Source organism: Saccostrea echinata, unplaced genomic scaffold (genome assembly GCF_033153115.1).
Source record: "Saccostrea echinata isolate AGI-Se365-2 ecotype Australia unplaced genomic scaffold, CSIRO_AGI_Sech_v1 ptg000001l, whole genome shotgun sequence".
In the NCBI taxonomy this organism is placed as follows: domain Eukaryota; kingdom Metazoa; phylum Mollusca; class Bivalvia; order Ostreida; family Ostreidae; genus Saccostrea; species Saccostrea echinata.
The window spans coordinates 33,841,768-33,869,010 of NW_026889750.1; the positions used below are offsets into that span (position 1 = coordinate 33,841,768).

The 27,243-nt window shown below is 33.1% G+C and overlaps 1 protein-coding gene across 6 annotated transcripts in view; it reads right to left on the bottom strand.

Moving 5' to 3' along the window:
• Positions 1 to 4,999: 4,999 nt before the first annotated feature.
• Positions 5,000 to 27,243, bottom strand: part of LOC133190253 (protein argonaute-2-like) — a 28,194-nt gene continuing 5,950 nt past the window's right edge. Inside the window, exons 2-22 of one of the 6 annotated variants that reach the window (XM_061325790.1) lie at positions 25,204 to 25,248; positions 24,422 to 24,472; positions 21,198 to 21,411; positions 20,804 to 20,924; positions 20,292 to 20,473; positions 20,033 to 20,169; positions 19,781 to 19,915; positions 19,326 to 19,413; positions 16,846 to 16,929; positions 15,231 to 15,294; positions 12,931 to 13,002; positions 12,752 to 12,799; positions 12,537 to 12,659; positions 12,238 to 12,371; positions 11,823 to 12,007; positions 11,360 to 11,519; positions 9,084 to 9,174; positions 8,755 to 8,949; positions 8,406 to 8,642; positions 7,900 to 8,099; positions 5,000 to 7,702 (exon numbers count right to left, since the gene is read on the bottom strand). In XM_061325790.1, the coding sequence (XP_061181774.1) occupies positions 7,597 to 7,702; positions 7,900 to 8,099; positions 8,406 to 8,642; positions 8,755 to 8,949; positions 9,084 to 9,174; positions 11,360 to 11,519; positions 11,823 to 12,007; positions 12,238 to 12,371; positions 12,537 to 12,659; positions 12,752 to 12,799; positions 12,931 to 13,002; positions 15,231 to 15,294; positions 16,846 to 16,929; positions 19,326 to 19,413; positions 19,781 to 19,915; positions 20,033 to 20,169; positions 20,292 to 20,473; positions 20,804 to 20,924; positions 21,198 to 21,411; positions 24,422 to 24,472; positions 25,204 to 25,248 (2,672 nt within the window). In that variant the 3' untranslated portion in view covers positions 5,000 to 7,596. Of the gene's footprint in view, positions 7,703 to 7,899; positions 8,100 to 8,405; positions 8,643 to 8,754; positions 8,950 to 9,083; positions 9,175 to 11,359; positions 11,520 to 11,822; positions 12,008 to 12,237; positions 12,372 to 12,536; positions 12,660 to 12,751; positions 12,800 to 12,930; positions 13,003 to 15,230; positions 15,295 to 16,845; positions 16,930 to 19,325; positions 19,414 to 19,780; positions 19,916 to 20,032; positions 20,170 to 20,291; positions 20,474 to 20,803; positions 20,925 to 21,197; positions 21,424 to 24,421; positions 24,473 to 25,158; positions 25,249 to 27,243 lie in introns of all 6 variants that reach the window. The other 5 variants (XM_061325781.1, XM_061325774.1, XM_061325766.1 and 2 more) reach the window with 5 other exon arrangements.

Here is a 27,243-nt window from a genome sequence, read left to right on the forward strand (position 1 = left end):
TTCACTGAAAGGGGAGGATCTGTCTGTGTGTAACACTTTTGTTTCTGGATGATATCTCAAAAAGTTTTGAGCTTTAAAAATGAAATTTTATATGTAGTTTGCAAAGGTCTAAAAAAAAAAGACCCTTATTGATTTTTAGGTCAAAAGGTCAAGGTCAGAAATTCATACATGCTGTCTGTGTGCAACACTTTCATTTCTGGACGATATCTCAAAAAGTTTGAGCTTTTGCAATATTTTAAATCATGACTCCTTAAGGCCTAAAAAAGACCCCTATTGATTTTAAGGTCAAGGGAAGAAATTCATACATAGCAAAAATGATTTCCAGATGATACCTTTAGGTTTCATTGAGCTTTTTCGATGAATTTTTATAACATGACTCTCAGTGACTTAAAGAAGACTTGATTTTTAGGTCAAAAGGTCAAGGTCAGAAATTCATACATAGCAAAAAATGGTTTCCAGATGATGGTTTTAGTTGTCCTTGAGCTTTTTCAATGAAATCTTTTGACTCTCAATGGCATGAAGACACCTATTGATTTTTAGGTCAAAAGGTCAAAGTCAAAAATTTATATCTTGCATTAAGTGGTTTCCTTGTAATAACTTTAGTTCTCTTTGAGATTTTGCAATGAAATATACCTTTTGTCAATATGACTTATAGAGGACCCTTTTTGATTTTGAGATCAAAGAACAAGGTCAGAAATTCATACTTTAGTTCTCTGTTAGCTTTCACATTGAAATGTAAGGTCATGAATTTCTTTGACTTAAAAAAGACCTCTATTGTCTTTAAGGCCAAAAGCCGAAAAGTCAAGGTCGACTTTTTTTCTGTCTCCGTCTGGCTAGAAATGAATTATGTAGAAAATGAAGCATTTCCATGGATTCAATTTTAATCCAATCTTCTGAAAATACAGATACCCATATTCAATCTAACAATATTTTAAAGATGAGGTCAAGAACATGTAAATTACCATTTTCTGAGAGACTCTAGGTAATCCAAAATCAATTCATTTGTCTGATATAGAAAAAAACCTTGAAGTTCATATTAATAACTTTTTGTTCAATGAAAATGACAGTTTAAAACTATTTTAATTCTTGTGTCCCCTTTTGAAAAAAGGGGGCATATTGATTTGCACCTGTTGGTCTCTGTGCTAGTCAGTGTTGCTGTCAGTAGACCAAGAGTTGTCCGAGGAATATCTGAGAACCCTTTGCTTGACAGATACCAAACTTGGTTTACACTAGTACCTCCTGAGGAGTAGATGACCCTTACTGATTTTGAGGTCACAAGGTCAAACTACTCTAGACATAAGAAAATACTGTCTGCTCAATTCTGGTATCTTGAGAACTCTTTGCTTGACAGACATCAAACTATAAATTAGTACACTGATACCACTAAGGAGTAGATGACCCTATTGATTTTAAGGTAACAATATAAAATTTCAAGGGTCAAACTACTCTGGACAGAGGGAGATATTGTTTTCTGAATATCTTTTGATAGAATCAGACTTGGAACACTGGTACCCTCTAAGAAGTAAATGACCCCTATTATGATATTGATGTCTGATAGAGATCAACTTGGTATTATTTTTTCCACTGACTAGTACAAAACCCATTTTTTCACTATCATAAGATTACAAACATACTAAATTTAAAGTTGATCTTTTTAATATTGCAACACAGGAAGGCACATGTGTTTCTAAAAACAATTCTTGTTTTTGCCTAAAAAATATGCCTCAATGCACCATATTTGGCCTAGGAAAAGTTGTTAAGCATCATTAAAGGAATTCATTTCTCATCTTTGAGAAGACCCTCGAAATAGCTCATTCAGTAGAGCTAGTGCTCACTCATAATTTTAAGGCTGTGGGTTCAAGACCCCACCGTTACAAACTTGAGTCAATATAAATAGGTAGCAGCTATTAATTCTCCAAACCCTGCACTTTAAAGTGAAAGTTGCAGGTCTTTTGGATGAGACATTAAAAACCAAGTATCTGTGTCAATGACAGGCATTTCCATGCCAAAGAACCCTCACTGTTCAATGGCCTTGAGTGCTGAGTAAAGGTCTAAATTTAAAGCCCTCAGTGGTATGGTGACATCTCATTGGAGTGAAATACTCTTGCATGGGATGTAAAACTGCATACAATCATCAACTTTGAGAAACCTGTAGGCATCTTTAATTTACTTTTCCCCGAGTAGTTGTCTTTTTTTTTTCATATACATGTTAAAAGCACATAAGACAATTCTGATTGGTTGCTTTTCCAAGTGAACCTAAAATGTACAAGCCCATGTTTGTATTATGGGAAAAACAGGTCCCAAAACCAGTGCTCATGTTTCTTGAAAAAAAAAAAGGAACAAGAGTTTGAAAATAAGAGGCCCATGCATGGGCCAAAACACTCACGTAAGTAACTGTGGCTCTTCTTGTTCATCAGCACATTCTTTTTCCATATATTCCAATGTAAAATGTGTTTACCAATTGTAGCCCACCCTATCCCCAAAGGGTCATGATTTGAACAAACTAGAATTTACACTATGAGAGGATGCATTTTTTTTTTAATATATGACTAATCATGACTTTGCTGTTCCTGTGATAAAAAATTTTCAAGATTTTTATGCCCCGCCATGAATATGGCCGGGGCATATAGTGTTTGTCATGTCCGTCTTCCGTCCTTCCGTCCTTCTGTCCTTCCGTCTGTCCTTCCGTCACACTTTGCGTTTAGCTCTGTTCAAAGCTCAGTTTCAAAGAAACTATCCAAGATATTTTTATCAAACTTCATATGCTGATAGATATTGATGAGGGCTATGCAACTGCATCAACATTTTTTGACCTTGACCTTTCCTTTGACCTTGACCTCACTTTTCTTAAATTAGTGTTTAGCTCAGTTTTAAAGATACCATTCAAGATAGTGTAATGAAACTTCATATGTTGATACCTACTGACGTAAGCTATTCAACTGCATCAACATTTTTTGACCTTGACCTTTCTTTTGACCTTGACCTCACTTTCCTTAAATTAGTGTTTAGCTCAGTTTTAAAGATACCATTCAAGAAAGTGTAATCAAACTTCATATGTTGATACCTACTGACGTAAGCTATTCAACTGCATCAACCTTTTTGACCTTGACCTTTCTTTTGACCTTGACCTCACTTTTCTTAAATTAGTGTTTAGCTCAGTTTTAAAGATACCATTCAAGATAGTGTAATCAAACTTCATATGTTGATACATACTGATGTAAGCTATTCAACTGCATCAACATTTTTTGACCTTGACCTTACTTTTGACCTTGACCTCACTTTTCTTAAATTGGTGTTTAGCTCAGTTTTAAAGATACCATTCAAGATAGTGTAATCAAACTTCATATGTTGATACATACTGATGTATGCTATTCAACTGCATCAACATTTTTTTGACCTTGACCTTTCTTTTGACCTTGACCTCACTTTCCTTAAATTAGTGTTAAGCTCAGTTTTAATGAAACCATTCAAGATATTTTTAACAAACTTCATATCCTGATACATACTGATGTAACCTTTTCAACTGCATCAACATTTTTTGACCTTGACCTTTCCTCTGACCTTGACCTCACTTTTCTTAAATTAGTGTCAAACTTCATATGCTGATACATACCGATAAGAGCTATTCAACTGCATCAATATATTTTGACCTTGACCTTTTCTTTGACCTTGACCTCACTTTTCTTAAATTAGTGTTTAGCTCATTTTTAAAGAAACCATTCATAATATTTTCATCAAACTTCATATGCTTATACATACTGATGTAACCTTTTCAACTGCATCAACATTTTTTGAGCTTGACCTTTCCTCTGACCTTGACCTCACTTTTCTTAAATTAGTGTCAAACTTCATATGCTGATACATACCGATGAGAGCTATTCAACTGCATCAATGTTTTTTGACCTTTACCTTTCCTTTGACCTCACTTTTCTCAATTTGTGTTAAAATGTTGCATTACTAATATACCCTTGGCGGGGCATTCATGTCCTATGGACATATTTCTAGTTTCTAAATATTCCTGTAAAACTTTGATCACCCGTTGTGGCCATACCGTACCAAATGGGGTCATGATTTAAACAAATTTGAATATACTCTACCTATAAATATGGGTGATCATGGCTTTGCAGTTTAAAATAAAGATTTCACAGATTTTTTTTCTACGTATTTCCATGTAAAACTTCAGTTGCCCATTGTGGCCCCACCTTTCCCGTGGGGGTCATGATTTGAACAAACCTGAACATACACTACCTGTGGATGCTCACATATAAATGATCATGGCTTTGCCGTTCTTCATCAGAAAATATTTAAAGATTTCTCTTATGTATTCTATTAAAAACTTTGATCCCCACCCTACCCCCAGGGGTCATGATTTGAATAAACTTGAATCTACACAACCTGATGATGCTTCCATATAAATATGATTAATCGTGGCTTTCCTATTTTTGTTGAGAAGATTTTTCCTATTTATACCCATGCAAAACTTAGATCACCCATAGTGGCCACACCCTACCCCAAAGATCATGATTTGGATACTGTAGATCACTTTTTATTCGCGAGAACTTTATTTTGGCATAATTACGCAAGACAGTCTGCTCGTGAATGATTTGAATTCTACCCATGTTAAACTTTGATCACAGATAGTGGCCACACCCCATCCTGGCCTTGCTGTTCGTGAGAGGAAGCTTTTTAAAAGATTTTTTCCTAAATATACCCTTGTAAACTGTGATCGCCTATAGTGGCCCCACCCTACCCCTGGGGGTCATGATTTGAACAAATTTGAATCTACATCAAGCCAGGAAGCTTTCACATAACTTTCATTTTTTCTGGCCCAATGATGACGACGACAACGAAGATAACAGACAAATTTTGATCAGAAAAGTTCACATAAGCCTTCGGCTCAGGTTAGCTTAACACAGGTTACTAATAAGCACTTAGAAACCTTTATGCATTGTATAACATTTCAAGAGCAGATTGAAATGTATTACAAAGAAAAACTTCGTTTAAAAGACAAATATTTTATTTTGTTAAATTTAAGCTGTAAACCTACAATTATAACAGATAAAAAACAAATATTTAACAGATAAATGACAACATATTTTATATATACTGTATATTGGATATGAATAAAGTTGTGCTTTAGTAAAGTTTTGTTAAAAATGATAAACTATTCAATGGATTCAATGTTGCATTTTTTACTTAAAAAGAACACTCTGTAATGACAAAAATGTTAAACATTCATAATTTATCCCAGCATCCTTGTCATGTACCAATATTTCTTGTGTATAATTTATATTCTCTTGATTTTTTTTTAATAATACACCGAATACAAGGAATTGAAAATTGTATTAGTGTAAATATATATCATAATGTTTGTTTACAACCTTCTATTACAGTAATAGGCCTTGTCTAGACTGTAAAGTGATCTGTATGAGAACCATGTTTTCACGCTGGGACAAACTATGAAACCCCTTCCAAAATAACACTTTGTACTTGATTCTTTATCTGACCATTAGCTGCCCACATAGTTGATGAAACTTCAGACCAATACTATTTGTTGTCATAAATCAGAATAAAACACAAGATCAAGAAAATCATGCAATAATTATACATGTACATACCTATTGCTACTTAAAGTGCTGCAAATGCGGAAAATATAGCTGTTTATCATTTATGTAAAAATTATAGCTTTCGATGGTATTTTTCTCTTTCCACATTTACAGCAATTAGTTAAACCATTCTATTATTATCTTCCTACTACTTATTACTACTATTATTAATATTATGTTTACATGGTATCATATATCATATATTTGCACCAGATTACAGTATTTTTTACATTTTTTTTCTATAACAAAATATACTGTCCTAACAAAACGGAAAAAAAGAAGTGTTGTACAAACACATGTATAAAGGGTAGAACACACCGATTACAGACACAATATATATAATTATTAATCTTTTTTACACAGCCATTTCATTGCTTTGTGGGTGATAACGATTGAGTACTCTTTGACATGGTTAGAGACAAATGTTGGGGAATAGCACACCACAATGTACTATTTATGCAGTATTTTATTGCATACAACATATTAAGCTTATGTTATTTTTCAGAGATTTTTAAGGACTAGAACATTTAAAATACCTCTAGAACCAATATTAACATTCATCTTAAAGTTTACAAAATATTCATGTTTTTTCACTCTGTCATTTTATGTTCAATTCTGAAAGCACTGAGCACTAACAAAGTAATAAAGTTTAAAAAGTGTATATTAACAAGATTCATGAAAAAGTACTGTAAAGAATTAAAATTCTTTAAAAAAGCAACATTCCAAGATAAAATGGTTATTAATGAATCTGCAATTGTACTTGAGAAGTTGAAAACAAAAATTGTAATGCACATCAAACACTGGTGAAATGTAATGTTTGGTCTCAATAGAGAAAGTCATAAAATGTCTAAATATAACAATGATTTTCCCGGCTTAATTGACAATATAAACATGAAAACATGATATGAAAATACAAAATCATAGCACAGCATGGAACATGTATGTTAAATAGGAACTGATTTAATCAAATATATGCAACATTTTTTCATTCTAAATTAAAAATTCAACTGAAGTTGGGATTCAATATACGTATATCAAAGGTAATTTTTCCTTTTTACAGTTTGCAATTGTAATAAATTTTTGATATTTTATTTTTGGTAATTGGTTACTGTAAAAATAATTTTTTCCATTGGGTCAAAATTCCACGGAATCAAAATTTCTTTTCAATCCACTGGTAGAAGATTATGCTCATTTCTTAGATTGCAACTATATGCCTCAAATATACTTTAAGTACGCTAGGACAAATTTCCACGGAAAATTTTGACAGCATACATAGCGTAAATTAATACCATGAGGAAAAAAGTACTTCTACAGTATTTGCTTAGAATTATGAGATTCTGCTAACAAGATGGAAAAATATGAATGACTCTACTGAACAAAAAAAAAGTAAACAAACAATATATAAACCACAAATGTACAGACTGAACAATCCCATCACCTCTTTTATGACATTTTCATGCTTTATTGCAAAGTTATGCATCTCATTTTAATCATATTATGTTCAGCTGATCTCTCCATTGATCTCAAAGACTTATCGCCAAATTGTTCAGAACATTAAAAATCATAGGACTGACCCATATGAAATATTTAGTGTCAAAACAGACATCAATTGTGAAAACTAAAAACACGTACATGCATATATTTCTATCAAATAAATCTACAAAATATTGTGAGAAAAAAAAATTTGGGGGAAATTAGCACTATACTGGACAGAAAAAAAATCTGGTATTTTTTATTCACCAAAAAAAAAAAAAAAAAAAAAAATACCAGTTCATCTGATAAAAAAAAAAATAGTTAAACAGAAGGTTTCAAAAATACACTGAAAAATATGAAAGAAAAAAAAAATAGACAGTGTGTAGTACATTGGTGGCCAATGACTAGAATCTTCAGTACTAGCACTTTCCAAGGTTTCACTGAGCTGGTTTCTATCAGGTATCATTTCTGGTGAACTTTTGACAAGCTCTGTCTTTATTCTGGTAGTGTTCTTGACTTAGGCAAAGTACATGACCTTAACAGTGTCTGGATGAACTGCAATTGCTCGAGCCATGGCAGAGGGTGTTCTTTCCATTTCATCTGAATGACGGCTTCCTTCCCCACTGTGGATAAGAATATTAAATAACATGCCATATTACAGAAACTTTTAATGCATGTATTATCTGTATTATCTCAAACAAAATTTACAGGGATAGCAAATTGCAAAGAGTATTCATTTTCTTCAATAAATGGCACCATTGTGTTGATATATTGACTTTACAGTCACCGTGAGCAAGAATTTATCATTCCGATTACAGACCTGTCGTGTTCCTTCTCCACCAGATGATAACGCGCTCTGAATGCTACTAAATGGGCATAGTAAGCTGGAGCTGGGATTGATACGCTACGTGTACATCGTACATATGTGTGACACAGCTGATATGTCAATTGTTGAAGCTCGTCCGCTTTAAAACAATTGTCATCCCACAACACATGGTAATGAGAGGGCCGACTTGTGCCCTGTGAGTAAACAAATCCATTTATTACATAAGTTTATTTTAAAATTTTAATTACACTAACATTATATTTTGCATGCTTGTAATCTACTTGGAAAAGTATCAACACATTGTAATGCAATGTGTAAATTATTAACAATGACATTCTATTTCTCTTTTTAAGTGCAATTTGTTTAAAAACAAAATGATAGAAAATACAAGTATATGAGACCAGCAAGTAAAGAGAAGAAAATGGAAGAGATCTATAGGTGGAACTGTTATTTCTGAGAGTACATGCCAACATGAGATATACCTTAAGCTCCTGGATTACCTGAATTCCAGCATGACTGCATAGGTAGAAATCAAACTCAGTGGGGTGTGTTATTCCCACATCCACAGTTGTTCCTGCTGGGATATTTCCACTGCGCCCTATCTGGTCCTTCCTGTCGGCACAAAACAGGCGAGTATGATGCCGCTTCTGGACAGCAATAAATGTTATCCCAGGCTGGTATCCGATCTCCAGCTTCATACAAGCCTCCCTTACTGCTCTTAGTTCATGGGCAAGCACCTGTCATAAACAGGGTTGGAGTTTAAAGAAATACATGTACATACCGTATAAGTGGAAATTTTAGCGAGACTCAAATTTAGCGATAAAGAATCTATAATCTAAAGTTTATTACCTTCTGGAACTGTCCCTCACTGACACCATCCCTGTAGATGATGATGCGGGTCGGTTTGAATTGTGTGGACTTGTAGAAGGAGATTAAAAGTTCACGAACCATAGAGCAGAACTCCTCTATCACTTCCTTACGATGTTCCTGAACCCTTACGGTAGCTGAGTAACGACTGGGATGGGCATCCATACTACCCACCACCTGAAGACAATGGAGAATATCATTTTTAGATGAACATTTTGTAGCTCAATGTTCCCCTTATCTTTGTTTCATTCATTCTAACACTTCTGATACAAGAGAACTTTGGGATTAATTGATTGTGATCTTTGACTTACAGCTGCTATGGAGGGCTTGCTTGTGTCCCCAGCAGGAGGGTGTGTCACATCAGCCCCAAGGAAAATAACTGGTTCTCGAAACACAAGGGGTCTACAAAGCAAATAAAGCACATAAGCCACAAACCATAACACATACATCATGGAAAATACAACATTTATTAAAAATTACTAATAATTACTTTCACTTAACAATTGCCATTCATTAACATAAAGTATTTTATACAGTATAATTTGTCCAAACTGGATACTACCGGTTCCATAAAAATTGGCCAGATTATACAGAATCTGGAGTGCAGGAAAAATGCAGGAACTGAAATTTATTTCTGTTGTTTTGTGTACAATGCATATGTTGCCAAAATCTATATAATGATTAAAGGGGGAGGAAATAAGCACCTCCCTCAATTTTACCTGGTCTGTGAACCCCTGTCAATCACATGAAATTAAGGCTGAGATTGGATACTGAAAATTGATTGACATATTGTTACCTGCCGTTGTGTATATCTTGTATACCTTGCCTGGGGATCGTACCGATCATTGAATTAACATTCAGTCTTTGATGCCTACCGCATATAATTTATAACCTCGTGATAAAGAAGCAGCCAGAGCAGATATTATTTTTTTTTATGATAAAGTAATTAGCCATATTTAATTTATATTTAATCAGTCTGTCAAATAATTAAATGAAAAAGAATGTCAGTCATATATATAGTCATATTGTCCAAGTTAAAAATTTTAAGACGTGTAATATTTCTTCGAGACATGATGATGAAAGTTACGGTAAAATAACCAGTCTTAAAGAGAAATAAACAGTATTATAAAAGCTGTCATTGCATATACAAGTTTAGAATTATGGATCCCGAGGAAAAAAGTACATGTATGATAAAGTGATTGTATTCCTGTTTCGTCTACCTGTCGGAGAAACAATACGATGCCATGACCATTTTTACGAAACATCCATGCGTCATTGGTTAATCACTTAGGAGTTATACAAAAAAATATTTATTTAATTTATTATATATTTTCTACAAAAATTAGCCTTCAAACAGGATTTCAAAGTTTAAGAGACTTAATTATTCAGGACCGCGCTTTTTTCTACTTTCGTTTTGCGAATGACTATTTCCCTCGGTGTCGCCAGCTTACAACCAAAGATTTGAAATTTATTAACGCACAAAATTAAACTAAAATTGTCTCCTTTATTCAAACATATTTTTTAAGAAAAAGAATTGAACTAAAGGAATCAGTCTACATCAAAAATTTAGCATGTTTTATTTCATAAATTTGACGATCAACATTTCGATTGACCAACGCGCAAAGTTAAACTATATGTCTTAGTAAAATATTTACAGGTAATATACAGGTAACATCCTGTGTATATAGATAGGTATATACAAGCCAGCTTGGTTTCCTCGGGGCTTCACGGCCGTGTCAATTAAGCTCCACCCCACACCAAATTTACCTGAGGAAAACCGACCGGTTGAAAACCTCGGCCTTTAAATAATTCAGTATTTAGGGAGTCCAGAAATCATTCAATAGTATATGCATGATTTCTTGTCAATTTTTCTTTTTCGTTTACAAAGTTAGAGATTCCAAACTCAACTTGAAATATAAATGGAGTCAAAATCTACAGACACGTATATATATCAAGCACTTGTTTTGCAGGTCATTAACCACATTCAATATAACCATAAACACAATTATTTACGATTTGATAATTTTTGAATTGACACTTAAATTTTTTGTAAACATTCATGTCTTCCCTCCAATGTTAGGGTTTCATTTCGAAATTAGACGTTTGAGTTTCGATCATGATTTATATTTTAATTGGTAAATAGTGTACCTGTATTGTCATTTTACATTAAACTGTGTGATATGGCATTAAAATTAAGTTAAATGAGCAAGTATTTTTTTTTTAAATTTAACTGTAACTTAACCTTATATTTATTCAAATGGGCTGTGTCACCACCAAGTTTCAGTTCGTATCATGGCACTTACGCGAACATACATTAGCACATCTACCACAAAAGTGTTAATTGCTTTCAGGTAATATTGTGTGGCTGGATTAGAGGAAATAATTACCATTGATTATGAGCAGGTTGGGACCATTATGGCCATTCAGAATAGACAGGATTTGGATTACACAGAATTTTTTCAATACATTTGTTAAAGAAGTGCATGGGACTAAAATTAGAGCCGAAATGGACAAAATTACGGAGTACTCAGAATCTGGATTAGACATATTATACACTGTACTGTATTACATGTTCCAAACCCTTTACCTGCTACTTGGCAGTAGGATGTTGTTAATGCCTCCAAGTTTAACATTGATTTTTAGACAGAGGTTAGACAGTGTCTGTGGAGAAGTCTTGTTGACATTTTTAGATTGCACGCACTGTGTTGCTAAGCCAAACAGGATGTCACCAACTCTCTTCACTTCAGCTACAAACACAAATTAGGTATACAGAATTAAATGCTGTCAAATGCCCCCATTTGGAAGAATTGAATAAAGGAAGAAAATACTATTACAAAAACAGCTCATTTATCTTCCATGATTCAGAAATGGTAGCAAACAATGTAGAAATTGGACACACACAGAATAAAAAAAACAACTGATATACGTATTCTTTTTAAAAAGGTCTGAAAATTTGCAAGGGAAATATGCATACAATTCAAAAAAACTAAAGGACAATCATATACTTCTTAGTTTTCATAACACACTAAATTATTTGTCAAGTGTCTTACCATAGACTGGTGTTCTGCCAGGTAATACGACCACAATCAGCTGTAGCCCTGCGTACGTGTTCTTCAGGTACCTGAACATTGGTTCTACCTGGTCAGGACCGGTGGCATACTTACAGAAACAGGGCTGACCCAAGATAGGCATGCCTGCATCTGTAGAAATCTTCTGTAACTGCTGAGTAAAATTCCTGGCAACAAAGTCAGATGCATATCAGGTTTTATTGTCTTACGTGGGCATAACTAACTACTATTGCATTAGAGTTCCAAAAACATTTCCCAAAACTAGCAAGGTAATATTTTCTTTTAATACAAACTTGATCACAAAAAGAACATTAAACAAAAATTCCTACAGGCTAACAAAACCTATATTGTACACTATTTTCCCACAACAAACTGTATTCTACCGGTAAATATTTACCTTAGTGCATCTTCTCTAACACTCCTCTGTGGAGCAAAGCAGGCAATGGCCCAAACTCGTACTTCTATTCCATAGTAAAACTGCTTTCCTCTCATGTCCCATACACCTTGGTTTGGCAGAGCTTGAGCTTTAGTCTGGAAGTTGAGAAAACTTTGTTCCTTCAAACTGTGTTGTCAATTCTATGACTCAAATAATTTCTTGGAAAGCTAAATTGTTGCATAAAAAGGTAGACATAACATTAATTCTGAAGTGAATTATGCCATTAGCATATTTTTTTGTAGACTTGTATAAATACAGACCGCTCCCCCATATTGTAGTTTAGGATGTGACAGGACTCGTCCATGAAGATCCATCATTTGGGGGTTGACAGTGATTCCAAACGTCCTCAGATGGGGATCAGCATTGTAGTTAGCCTTTTTGACCTAGATATAAGTACATGCCTTAATAATGGGAGCTCTCTTTTTAAATAAAATCTGTAAGAAATTTTATGTTTTTACTTTCTTCCATTACATACCAAAGTATTGATTTCTTTCTCCCTGTCTGGTGCATTCTTTGCTGTTGCCTGTAGACAAAATATAAAGAAAAAAATACAGAACTGTTAAACCTAAACCTAAATTGATCAACACAATCAATTTTCAAAGTGGTAACAATAACTGTCATATCAGCATTCTATCTTCATTCTCAGTTATTTACCCTGATCATGGTAGATGTCTGGAGATCGGTCAATTTCTTTATACATCTCTGGCCTCCAACAACATTACAAACCTACAATAAGGAAAGAATATGGTATTACATACACAAACATGCACCTCCAAATTCTCTTAATTTAAACTTATTACATACAACTTCTTTAAAATACTGTAAACCAGCTATTACTTGTGACAACTTTTATTTGCAATTTGTTAATTTGAATTCTATCTGCAACTACTTATTTCATGCCTGTGGAAACATTTGACATAAATTCACAATGAAATAAATAGTTCACAGCGAGAATATATGCGAGTAAAACAAAGTCACAAAACTCATGGATATTTTACGCACACAAATAAAAGTTGGTTACAGTATGTAAACCTTGGCAATAAATTATCATTTTTGCAAAATACAATGTACATATCTCTATAAGAGTGTAGTAACATTTCAAGATAAGATGCTGTCTTTGTAGTTTACATTGTACGCATCATTTAATTCAAGAATTTGCAGCAAATGAATGTTGCTGGAGTGTTCAACTAAGGAATACATGCTGCCTGCAGATTCTCCAGATAAATTAATGTATAATTAGCTAAATTAAAACCTGATATAGTGACCACCTGTATTTAGCAACGTCCTTTCATATGTGACCATTAAATTTCCTCCTGAGTTTTATCATTATATTTTACCTGCATTCAGCAACTCCCTGACTAACACAACCTACGACCATCATTTTCCTTCCTAAAGCAGTGCAAGGCCCTGAATTTAGTGACTTTTCCTTCTTTCAATAATAAAAGTAATTAAATTCTTTGATAACCCAACCAAATTTGCCAAAAAAAAAACTACCCTAACAACAGAAGTATATTTCTCAATGTGTTATTTAGTAACAAATTGAAAATTATTAAAAAGATTAACACATTAATAGTAACTGTAGATCAACACTGATGGAATGATTTTGACAAGAAGTGTATAAAATTTCTGAATGTTTGTGCATTAAGGAAAATCTTTGCGATTTTTATTTTTCACTTTTTGCATTACCATGTTGTATTGTCATGGGTAGTTTTCATCCTTTCGACGTAAGTTAAAACTGTCGTAAAAGTGTAAAACATGATAAAACAAGCCTGGATTTTCTTTCAAAAATTATATTTACACTTACACTTACATGCAATTAGGAATAAAGACACTTTGTATGAACAACAAGAGATGTTTGTGAAACACTTATCCCCCCTCCCTCCCCCCAACAATTGCAATTTTTCTAAGTCCAAGGGGCATAACTCTGTCATAAATTGCTCAATCGTACCCAAAACAGATCTTGACCTAGATATTTTTATGATAAATCTGTATACCAAATTTCATTTCAGTATGTGCAACCTCTGTGAAGAAAATGAACGGAAACTGCAAATAACTGGAATTTTTCAAAGTCCAAGGGGCAAACTATCAAAAATTGCTCGATCATACCAAAAACAGAACTTGACCTAGATATTCTTATAATAAATCTGTATACCAAATTTCATTTCAGTATGTGCAACATCTGTAACCTCTGTATGTGTAATCTCTGTAAAACTCAATAACACTGGTAGATCTAAATGAATAGCTCAATAACACTCGTAGATCTAAATGTAAAACACATAACACTGGTAGGTCTAAATGTATAACTCAATAACACTGGTAGATCTAAATGAATAGCTCAATAACACTGGTAGATCTAATTGTATAACTCAATAACACTGGTAGATCTAAAGGTAAAACTCAATAACACTGGTAGATCTAAATGTAAAACTCAATAACACTGGTAGATCTAAATGTATAACTCTATAACACTGGTAGATCTAAATGTATAACTCAATAACACTGGTAGATCTAAATGTATAACTCAATAACACTGGTACTAGATCTAAATGTATAACTCAATAACACTGGTAGGTCTAAATGTATAACTCAATAACACTGGTAGACCTAAATGTAAAACTCATAACACTGGTAGATCTAAATGTTAAACTCAATAACACTGGTAGATGTAAATGTAAAACTCATAACACTGGTAGATGTAAATGTAAAACTCAATAATACTGGTAGATGTAATGTAAAACTCAACAACACTGGTAGATCTAAATGTAAAACTCATAACACTGGTAGATCTAAATGTAAAACTCAGTAACACTCGTAGATCTAAATGTAAAACACATAACACTGGTAGATCTAAATGTAAAACTCATAACACTGGTAGATGTAAATGTAAAACTCATAACACTGGTAGATCTAAACGTAAAACTCATAACACTGGTAGATCTAAATGTAAAACTCACCTCTAATGGAAGATATGTGTGTTTATGCTCCTGTCCCACCTGTAGACATGGCAAATGTGGATGTCTATAGGAAAATTTTTTTATAAAAATTATAAATTAAAGATGATGTCAATTTATTTGATTGTGAGTCAAGCACAGTCATATACAGGTAAATTATTGAATATGTTGACAACCAAGGATATTTCAACAGTTGTATTATTTTTTTTACTATCTTAATTATTTCTTTTAAAATTTGGACATGTTGATATAAATAATCTCAACTACCCCTTTGATCTTGATGAATATTCAGGCCCAAAGAGCAATACTGTATACAGGGTTACTTTTGTCCTATGATATTATCGCCTTTTCACACTTGCAAATAATTTTGCCTGTTTTAAATTCGCCCAATCACTGTTCTGGTTAAGAAATTATACTGTATTTTTGGAATTTGACCCGTTTTAAATTGGCCCACCTCTGAGTACGGTGAAAGGGGTGAAATGAAACAGGGACAAAAAATTCCCTGTATACAGTATTTGCCCATCAAATACTGTACACAGGGTTATTTTAGGCCTTCCACGATTGCAAACATTTTTGCTCAATTTTAAATTCATCCAGACACAATTGTGCTCAAGAGATAATGGTGTTTTCTTTGAATTTGCCCCATTTTAAATTTGCCACTTGTAAAACAGGGGCAAACATTTCCCTGAATACAGTATTTCTGCTCTGTTGAACTAAACTGTTAGATGCATATGCATTCTGTACAAAAACAGTAAAGATGACCCATGTCAAAAATTCACCCCATGTTCTGACTGTACACCAGGTAATTTGATGAGCAGGTAAACGTGGTCTCATTCTAATAAATCTCTGGAACTTTCAAATGTCTACAATATTGTTTGTCTGACAACTGTTATTAAATTGATAAATGTGAGCGTGTTCACATAACAGCTACTTATTTATTATAATTATAAATTCCAGCTGACTTATAACATACAACAGTATGAGTTATAATATATCACAGTAAATTATACACATATTGAATACCAATAAATTAATAATAAAAGTATTGATTTTCTGATAAAAATACATTTAAAGTAAGCCAGGTACAAAATCCATTGAAGGACACTTTCTGCATGGATCCTTAGGTTTATACACAAGTAACATTCTTTGTTATAATAATTACTGATATTCAAGAGAACAAACTGTGCTACATTATGTTACTGTGCAGCTTCTTTTGCTTAAAAAGAATTAGGGAATTTTTTTCTGTCTCTACTTTGTTTTGGTATGAAATCTTGGACTTGAGTGTCAAGTCCAATATCTTGACACTCCAGATATCACATTTTCTGATAATTCCCAATATGTCAAAATACCTAGGCTTACCTGTATTTTTAATAAAATGTGTGTTCAGGTATGTATAATAGTGTAACATTTAAATCTCTTTATCAACATTAGTAGATAAAAGGTAAGAAAAACAGGATAAATATTCACACTGAGAAACATTTCTCTGTATACTTCCATGTATCACGTCTATTTTACTGCATTATGTTATAATTGTGTGTAAAGTGCTTTGGAATTATTTTATAACTCTCTCTCTCTCTCTCTATATATATATATATGTGGAATAATAAAGTATACTTACAGTAATTTCATCTTGTACCTCTCCAGGAAGTATCTGGCGACCGTACAGTCAACTGTCTGTCCTGAATCCAACTGGAGGGGAAATCTGAAAACATTATTAAAAACTACTGAGATTCTCAGTTGAACTGTCAAAACCAAAAACAAAACTTCATACAATACATGTACTTAATCAATTTTCCTTTACTAACAATAAAACTGTATAAAGTTTTATATGTGGCATTTAAGAATCCATTTACACCACAGAGATAAAACAAAAGTTAGGCAGAGAAAATAATAACATTTTCCAACATTAAATTCATTTCATTTAAAAATTAGAGCAGTCTGACATGGTAAATAAGTTAACAATTTTCAAATAATTAGTGTTGTTTTGATTGTTAAAAAGTCAATTCCAATTACGACTGCCCTGTTATGTCGAAAATGTAAACAACTTCATTGTGTTAATTAACAAAGTTAACATAAGTTTTCAAAATACACTGTGCTCAATATTCATAATTTGATAATAATCATTGCAAAAATCCTGCCATTTGAGCACTTTTAGAATCTGCATAAGGGCAGCTTCAAGTGTTTCACACCTAAAAAAGTGCACTACAGAACGAGGGTGTTTTTGATTTAGATTCAGCAGGAAGCTGGGACTTGAAAAGTGACATTTTTCATTCATGCGACACATGAACATTTAGCATTCTATTGATGAGTTGAGTTTTTTGATAAAGGAAAGGGAAATACTTTCCTGATATAGCGATTTGATTTGATAAATTATGTCTTGAAATATGGCTAGATGGGTTACAGGGATGGGGTAATCATAATCAGCTGTAATTGATTACAGTTTGTGGTGTAATCAGGAGTAATCAGTAATCATAATCAGTTGTAATTGATTACAGTTTGTGGTGTAATCAGGAGTAATCAGTAATCATAATCAGTTGTAATTGATTACAGTTTGTGGTGTAATCATCAGTAATCATAATCAGCTGTAATCGATTACAGTTTGTGGTGTAATCATCAGTAATCAGTAATCATAATCAGCTGTAATCGATTACAGTTTGTGGTGTAATCATCAGCAATCGTAATCAGCTGTAATCAATTACAGTTTGTGGTTAAATCATCAGTAATCAGTAATCATAATCAGCTGTAATCGATTACAGTTTGTGGTGTAATCATGAGTAATCAGTAATCGTAATCAGCTGTAATCGATTACAGTTTGTGGTGTAATCATGAGTAATCGTAATCAGCTGTAATCAATTACAGTTTGTGGTGTAATCATGAGTAATCAGTAATCATCCGTTATATTTACTGATATTTTTTAAACAGATTTTTATATTAAAGTTAAATTTTGATTCTGTTGCCGAGATCAAAAGTACTTCTTCTCACCCACAAAAATTTTAATACATTTGCATTTAATTAACTATACCGTATTATTGATAGTTGTTTCTTAATTATGTGAAATGTTATATATGTTATCATAACTATTATGATAGACTTTCTTCAAGGTAGTTTAAGTATAGTCTGCCCAGCTGTGGTCAGCAGACCAAATCGTCTGCTCGACTTGGACATTAAACTATGAATGATTCGTACACGATTCCTGCAGATTACACACAAAATACGCCCATTTTATTTCCACCCACCTAGCATTTTCTAAGTATTTTCTATTATATATTAATCAAAACGAAGGGATTCAAGGCAAACACTTGAAAATTTTATTTTTATGATTGCAGTCATTTAGAAAGTTGACAATCTAAAGTAAAACTGAATGGTGGATATCACCTTGTAAAAATGTAACTCATTTACAATTGTTTCAAAATTTGGAATAGTACATGTGTACTTCCTTTTTTTCCTGGTCAATTAGGCCACTGAAATTTACAATTTGCATAGTGAAATATTTTTGAATAGCCGAAACAAAAATCATTTCAAGCCCTATAGATAGTTCAAAGAAATGGGATGAGCATAATTTTATTTGTAAACGAGTTCAGTGAAGAAGTATCTATGATTCTCTGTGAGGCATTACTTATGACAAACTTTATGTAACTGTAGATGTATTTGTAGGGGGCGGTACTTATGACTGAGTTTGAGCAGGGCAAGGGGTAACATTACAGTACTTACGATTGAGTTTGAGCAGGCCGGCGGGTGAAATTACAGTACTTACGACTGAGTTTGAGCAGGGCGGTGGGTGACACTACAGTACTTATGACTGAGTTTGAGCAGGGTGACAGGTGACATTGCAGTACTTACGACTGAGTTTGAGCAGGGTGACGGGTGACATTGCAGTACTTACAATTGAGTTTGAGCAGGGTGACAGGTGACATTGCAGTACTTACGACTGAGTTTGAGCAGGATGACAGGTGACACTGCAGTACTTACGACTGAGTTTGAGCAGGGCGACAGCTGACATTGCAGTACTTACGACTGAGTTTGAGCAGGGTGACAGGTGACATTGCAGCACTTATGACTGAGTTTGAGCAGGATGATGGGTGACAATGCAGTACTTACGACTGAGTTTGAGCAGGGCGGCGGGTAACATTACAAACTCGATACTTTCTCCTCATGGTTCCACAGTGTGTGATTTCTACCTTTAAATCTGTCATAAAATTAAAAATACAGTAAAACATGCTAATAACTAAGTGCCAGGGACGGACAATTTTGCTTTGTTATAAACGTAATTCGTTATATTCGTAAAGTTCACAATATGTTTTTTAAGCCAAGGGGAATGAAAATCACTTCGCTGTAAGCATCAATATAAGAGTGTTAGCTTTAAGCAGGTTTTACTGTATTATGTTAGATTCCCTTTTGTGCATGATCTTAAGTATGACAAGTTCACTAGAGAAGTATCTATGTAAAAATTTGCTTTAATGTTACAAGATCATATTACTAGTAGCACATACAAGTAAATGTTTATATAACTGGCTCAATAATCTGCTCAAAGATCATCAATAGATAAGACTTACTTCTGATTTCCTTGGTGAATTTGACTCTCTGAGAATCAGTAAGTGGTCTCCTCTGTTCATTTGCATCTTTCAGTTCCAGGATCTCACACATAAAATCAATGACAGACTGAGCTTTATAAAAAGCTGTAGCTGACACTGAAAAAAAAAAATCAAGTTTGTTGCTTGCTACATGTACATATCTGTATAATAGAGATAATGTATTATTCTTTCTTAGAATCAATTACAGACAAAAACAGATGATGCATAACCTACCATCAATATTTAGCATCATCTTCCAGTGAGAGGGACGAACACTCTGATGGAAGCCAAACCACACCTCTCTTCCCCCTCCCAAAGGATAATCATAGTCTTCTGGAGGGGAGAAGAACGACCGCCCTACTGGGGTGTACCTGTGTAAAGACCAAAATTAGCTACACCGTACCAAACCTGGTAAAATTAAATCAAATTCAGAAAGGTTAACATGTTTATTTATTTAGTTGAGTAAGAAAGGATTTTACCCCCTGTAACTTACATCATGCTGGGCAGGTGCCTCATGATGACATCTAGAGCCTCCACAGCACTCTCTGGAATCCTGCGTGCCCGACCCTCTAGTGCCTCCTCCAAGGCGTACAGACTTATCTGTGACACCCATTTAATGGCAACTTTAAATATTCTGTCACGCCCTTCTCCTGGCAGGGTTACCTCCAGCTCAACCTACAGTTCAAACATATTACCTCCTTACGTCCACAAAAACATACAGCATTGTTTGTTATGTAAAGAAATCTACATGTGAAGTACAGAAATACCTACATGTATTTTTTACAATAATAAATGTCAGCTGCGTGCAAAACCTCAGTTTAAATTTAAAGGTACAGATACTGCTTCCCAATAAAAGCAATGCAAAGTAATGCTACATGCACTACTATCTAGAAATTATACCATACATGTACACATTTTATTTCTCTGTTCTTTAGAGCAATACATTGTAAATATGGAAGAATAAAACTGTCCACATCAGAAATAAAATTCTGCCAAAAAAATGACCTTGTCCTTGCCAAATGGCAGTGGCTCTCTGCTGTACATTTTCTCTCTACCATCAAAGACAGGTTTTTGGCCAGAGAAGATTCTTGGAGTATAGGCATTTACCATTGTCTCCACTATCTCTCTGAAATGATAAGGAGAATGTAACCAAATTATGTAAAACTGTTTAACTATCTATGATATTAAAAGACTAAATTTACACAATAACTGTTAGTTTAAGCCAGACTTTATCAGTTTTTCTACTCCAATCCCAATCGAAATTTGATTTTACAGATTAAGCAAGGTTCCATTATTATATTTTCCACAATGGATCTTTGACAGCATTCAATCGCTTTATAACAGTCCTGTAAGATTTGGATTTGAGGATGATTTACAGTTGATTTGGATGATAACTTACCTGTTGACTCTTCTGGGACATTTTTCAGGTGTGATTGCTACATTGTAGTGGTGAATGAAGCCCTTTGGGATGTTTACATGGAAATGGTTTGCCCGGAGAGCAATGGGTTTTCCCTCGCGGCCATGGTCTGGCCTGAGTGGGCAGACAAACTCTCCCGCATTGCCATTGGATGGTGGGGGTGGAGGTGGGGGCTGATCAGCAGGGTGGGGTGGAGCTGCATGAAAAACTCACAATGATAGTTCAATAAAATGTAAAAGATCACTTACACAAGAAAATCACATACATATAAGAATAGGCATCTCAGCTGATCAGTTTTAAAGATTGTGAGAATCACACTGGTATACATTGATATTCAAGAAATATCGAAAAACATAACTGAGCAAGTTCCTTGCGTATAAAAATGTATAATAAAATTGATAAAGATATTGAAATAATATAACAGAGCTCCAGATAAGGTGTGTATTTGCAGAAATACGCATTGAATTTCACAAAATACGCATTGAAAATGAAAATTGGGCTTACAGTTACGCATTAGAAATCGTAGAAAAGCATTACACTATGAAAGTACTGCGTACAATGGATTTAATAATACAATTACAACTTAGCTAATGATATGAATTGAAGTTAGCTCAGTGTTTGATCGTAGAAAAGCATTACACTATGAAAGTACTGCGTACAATGGATTTAATAATACAATTTCAATTTAGCTAATGATATGAATTGAAGTTAGCTCAGTGTTTGATTTTTTTCAAAATGAAATATTGAGTTAAAAGGGTTTTAATAACCATGCAGGAATATTCTAGGATTTCCAGTTTGGTTTATGCTAGTTCAGATCATGTACAGGGATGTCGCCATTCGAAAAGCCCTTTAACATGTTTAAATAGAAAAACTAGGCATAGTTACTTTTAAGCACACAAAAGATTGTGTCGTCTATATAAGATGCTATTGTAACAAGTGTAATATGTAAGTAATAGAAAACAATGTTACCTAGAAAACAATGGATAGTCTTAGCTGTTGAAAACAGTTTATACTGCAATTTATCATAGAGTATTGATGATGGTAAAAAAAAAAAAAAATCAGTGAAGACCACATTAAAACCAGCTCTGTGGAATTTAAGATCAATGAAATAAATAAATTGCTGAAGAGAGACATTACACATAACCTGTATTTGAATTTACCAATTAAGAGTTCTCTTAGATTCTCTCGAGTTCTCTGTTTAGTAGGACGGTTACACACAGTTTGTCCATAAAGATTTCATGATGGGTTCATTGCCAATTTCTGATTTCTCTCAACTTGTCATATTAATGAAGGTTATTTTTTTCTCGGTTTACTCTTGCTACGTACGGTATCATCTTAAATGGAGAAAAAGTTCCTTGTGCTTATGGTAACTTTACCTACTGTATGATCTTCCTTCTCAAAAAAATGTTTCAGTTTTTTGCAAAAAGTCTTGTTGGCATTTTAAAAATTTTATTTTAATAAATCAGGACCCATATATTAACAAGTATATACCGGTAGGTCCCTGAATAAATGCAGGAACTGTCCTTTGTAGTTTTTTTTTGTTCCTCTACTAAAATACTTTTATTTCGATAACAAACTCAAAATCACAATAGATATCAAAACATTAATATAGTAACAAAATACTCTTTAATCATTTTGCTGAAAATCAAAATCTGCATTGATTTTAAAATCAGGGAGTAAATACACATCAGGTTGAAAAATTATCTGGAGCTCTGATATAAGCCAATTATAACAACAACAAAAATCAGTTTAATTGAATGAACTTTTTTCTTCTTTCAATTTACAAAGAAAGTACAAAATCCTGTTCTCTGGTATTTTGAAATGATTCTTTGTATCCAGATTATTCTTTCTGAATAATTTATTTTGACTATAAGCATTGATAAGAGCATACACAAGGCATATAATATATGTATTTTAGAAAAGAAATTCAAAGCTTTGTAGATTATTTTTCAGTTTTCCTTTAAAGTTTGAGAAGAATGTACATAAACTTGAGCATTAATAACAAGAAACAGACAAGTTGTACTTGAATTTTGAATAATATATGCCATTAACATGAATTTTCACATTTTTTGTTATAAATTTCTTTTAGTTTTTCCCATTTCTGGACACAAAGGAAAAAATACAACCTTTCTCAGATCTCTTTTAATGAGTCAAAAGCTCTTTTTTTCTTTAAAATTACAAATATACTATTTATTTGTTTAGTTGAAATTTTACACTGGTTTCTGATCAAAATTTAAAGAATGACCTGGCTAGATTCAGTTATCTATTTGAGAAGACTGAAAAACATTCCTGGAAAAATCAGCATTCTCAATCACAAGAAATGTATGGTTTATATGTTCTTACCCTCAAATGTAACTAAGAAAGAAACAAAAACCTCTTTTTTTTTTTTACTGAATAAACAGATTCTCCTAGTTGATAATCAAGAGCATTTATCTCAGAAATAGATGTTTTTGTGAAACAATAATGCTCCCATATAGAAGCTCATAGCTAAGGTGAAATTTTTTCAAAAGTAGGTCAAACTCCAAAATCAAGTTCAAGGTCATGAGTTCAAATATAATGGTACCCAAAGAAAGGTCTGGCACAGGGAATAAACATGTGAAATATAAAAAGCCCTAGCACCAATCATTCAGAAGTTAAGCTACAGATAAAGTTTTTCATATGTGTTCAAACTCCAAGTCAAAGTCATGAGATCAAAAATGTTGGTAACCAAAGAAAGGACTTGTCACAAGGAATGCAGATGCGAAATATGAAAGTCCTAGCACCAACTGTTCAACAGTTATGGCAAAGGTTAATGTTCATCAGAAGTAAAACAAACTTCAAGGTCTAGGTCATAAATAGTGGTATCCAAAGAAATTCTTGCCTGTGAAATATGAAAGCCATAGCAACAACTTTTCAGAAGTTATGGCCAAGTCTAAAGTTTCTCAAAAGCCTATCAAACTTTAAGGTCAAGGTCATGAAGTCAGAAATACTGGCACACAAAGAAAGGTCTTGTCACATGGAATACACAAGAGAAATATGAAAGCCCTAGCTACTTCAACCCTTAGTTATAAGCAAGGTTAAAGTTTTTGCAGATCAAGAAATAGACAGACTGACCAAAAACTATATACCTCCGAATCTCAGATTACAGGGGCATAATAAAAAAAATATAAACATTAAACTAAATATATATGTAAATAAAAAACATTATTCTTCAAAATAAAACTCACGTTCAGGTGGAGGAACAGTGGTGAATGGTCCAAATGAGAGAGGCGTGGAGCCTGTAAATAAATATACAGATTCTTATAACATGTCACACTATACTATCCAGAAAAGCACCTCTGTGAATGAACTTCTTGTGTGTTTCATTTTGATATTCTGAGAAAGTTACTGATGCAAGCTCTCAGAATTACATTTTGTCTACAATCATAATAACTGAAAAATCAATTTTCCATCTGTATATCTTGCTTTTCAAGAAAAATCAAGCAACTTCACTGTTCCCCATTTAAATAAGGAAATTTGATTTTTTGAATTTATACAGCTCTTGCTTCAGCATTTTAGATTTTAAATCTCTCTGCACTAAAAGCAATGGTCTACATAATTATATATATATATATTTTTTTATAGTGAAAATATCAAAAATCATTTTTTTTCTTTTGCTCACTGCTAGATAATGATCTGTGGACACTAGTTTTATTAAGATCTACATCATGCAGAATTTTCATACGGTGTTTTGGTTAAAGCATTTCACAGTATGGAAATATTGTGCTTACAAATATGCATAAACCAGAAATATCAAGCATATGAACTTGTTTAAAACTATTTGCAACACTGAAAGCACCTGTAATGAAGAAGTTTTGTAATGTGTTAAAAATATTGCTTGCCACAAAGAACATGTCATTGATACTTCTGGAATTGTGTAAACACAACTCAATGTGGAGAGAGAAATAAAGGGGGGATAATTTACGTAAGTCTGATGACAGTCCATTTGGCATCTGGACACCACACATACCATTGCTTGCCACATTCAGTTGCTGGGTGACTAAGCTGGCTATACCTTGCAATAAAAACAAAAAAGCAGCGTCATTCATATGGGAGAAAAGCACTGACACGACAAAATATCGAGTAAACCGAGGTAGAAGGACGAGGACAATGTCTAAAGGGCAGACACTGGTAGATCCTAACTCCAACAGGACACCATTTATTTCTGAAATTTGCTGAAAAATTTCCAAGTATTTTATAATTGATAATAATAAAAAAAAATTTTTGTTTTAACAAATGTCACAAAAGTCAATCATGCATTATTCTGGGTCTACCAGTGAAATTTCTCAATAATATATAATTCTTTAATATTGTCAGTCAGTGAGGGCAATCATAAAATGCTAATATTCAATTCCTTGACATTGTTGTTTCATTTTTTCAACAGTTTTGCTTCAATTTGTGATGTACTAAATGGCTAAATGAACAAATTCATTCCATTTTTGGCAATTTTTAACAAACTTGGGTGGAATTTTGCAGTAAATGTTTAAAATGACTATGAATTATAACTTCATCCAACACATTTAAAATCACTCAGAAATTTATTGAAACATAATAAACTTAACCATCTTTTCTTTATTTATTTCCTCTCTGACTGAAAAATGCACAAGACAAATAATTATCATTTCTCATCCCACCATCAAAGACATTCTATAGTTTGTCCCAATTGACCAAACACATCATTATTTGAGAATTAAGAAATGACTTACACATCATCATAACCTCAACCCCAGGTTAAATCAATAGTTTTCTATTTTTTTTAAAAAAAAAATCCCATTATGATATTCATCTAATGCAGAAGATTTTGGGGAGATTTTTTCATTCAGACAATTTATTGAGGATTTTCCTCCACAATATTTCCTTCCTTTTTCAATTTATTGAAGGAATATACTTGAATATACCCTATATTACTCTAATATTACGTTTAATGAAAAGAAAGTTCCTTCTTGTATTCAAACCTGGTTTTGAAGCCATGTTGACTCCTTGTCTTATCAAGCATACATGATTATTTTTTACTTATAGGACAAACTATATACATGTACTCAATTAACAGTAAATTTGTTATAATCTAATCAACTACAAGATATGGATTAACATAGATATAAAAACAATAGTCAATTTTAAAGCTTTCACTAAACAACCTTACTACACTAACACTGCATGGTTCCCAAGTCAGAAAATCGTTTGTACTGATTATCATTAGTTCTGCATAGCAAGTTATCAATTATGTTTTTATGCTTTAAGCATTTCTTTTTTCATTGTTAAATGCACCTAAAAGTGGGACAAAATGTTCAAGCAAATATTCACTAGTAAACAGATTGTCCTTTTTTAAGAGGATTTGCTTTTTCTGAGCAATTGCTGTGATAAGCTTCACCAGTAGGCCAAACTTTACATAACTATATGATGATGTAGTACTTAATATTAGGTGTTGAAAGACAATCCGGCTACTTAGAAACAGAGCAATCATGATCATTTCAATCAGAAATGACATTATACTAAAGGACATATCCCTAATTGGACAGAGAAAGACAGCACTAAAGAGCTAAATTAAATTGTGATTTGCTATTTGTACTTTTTCTGTGTCTGAAAGACATTTACAATGCCCCCTACTTGTAATTTTTACACAACAAGAGGCCAATTGGCCACAAGACTTACCTATGACTTATCTTTTTCTTTCTGAGCAATAACATTATTAAAAATGTAGATAAATTGGACCAATTATCTTGATTATATGGTCATCTACATAAAGTCCATGATTTCAAAAAAAAAAAATTAAACAATAAATTGAGGCTTGATGCCATTACTGTGGAATCATTAAAATTTGTGGAGGCCCATTTTTGTGGATTGCGTAAATTTTACAGGTTCATGGGGATGTAATTTTGTGTAATCACTCATACCTTCAGAAGGAAAAATAACTCTAAAACCCTATTTTATTAACTTCTGGATGTAGGGACCCATGAATTCCATGAAAATTGAGCCAACACAAAATCTAATAATTCCACAGTAAATTGTA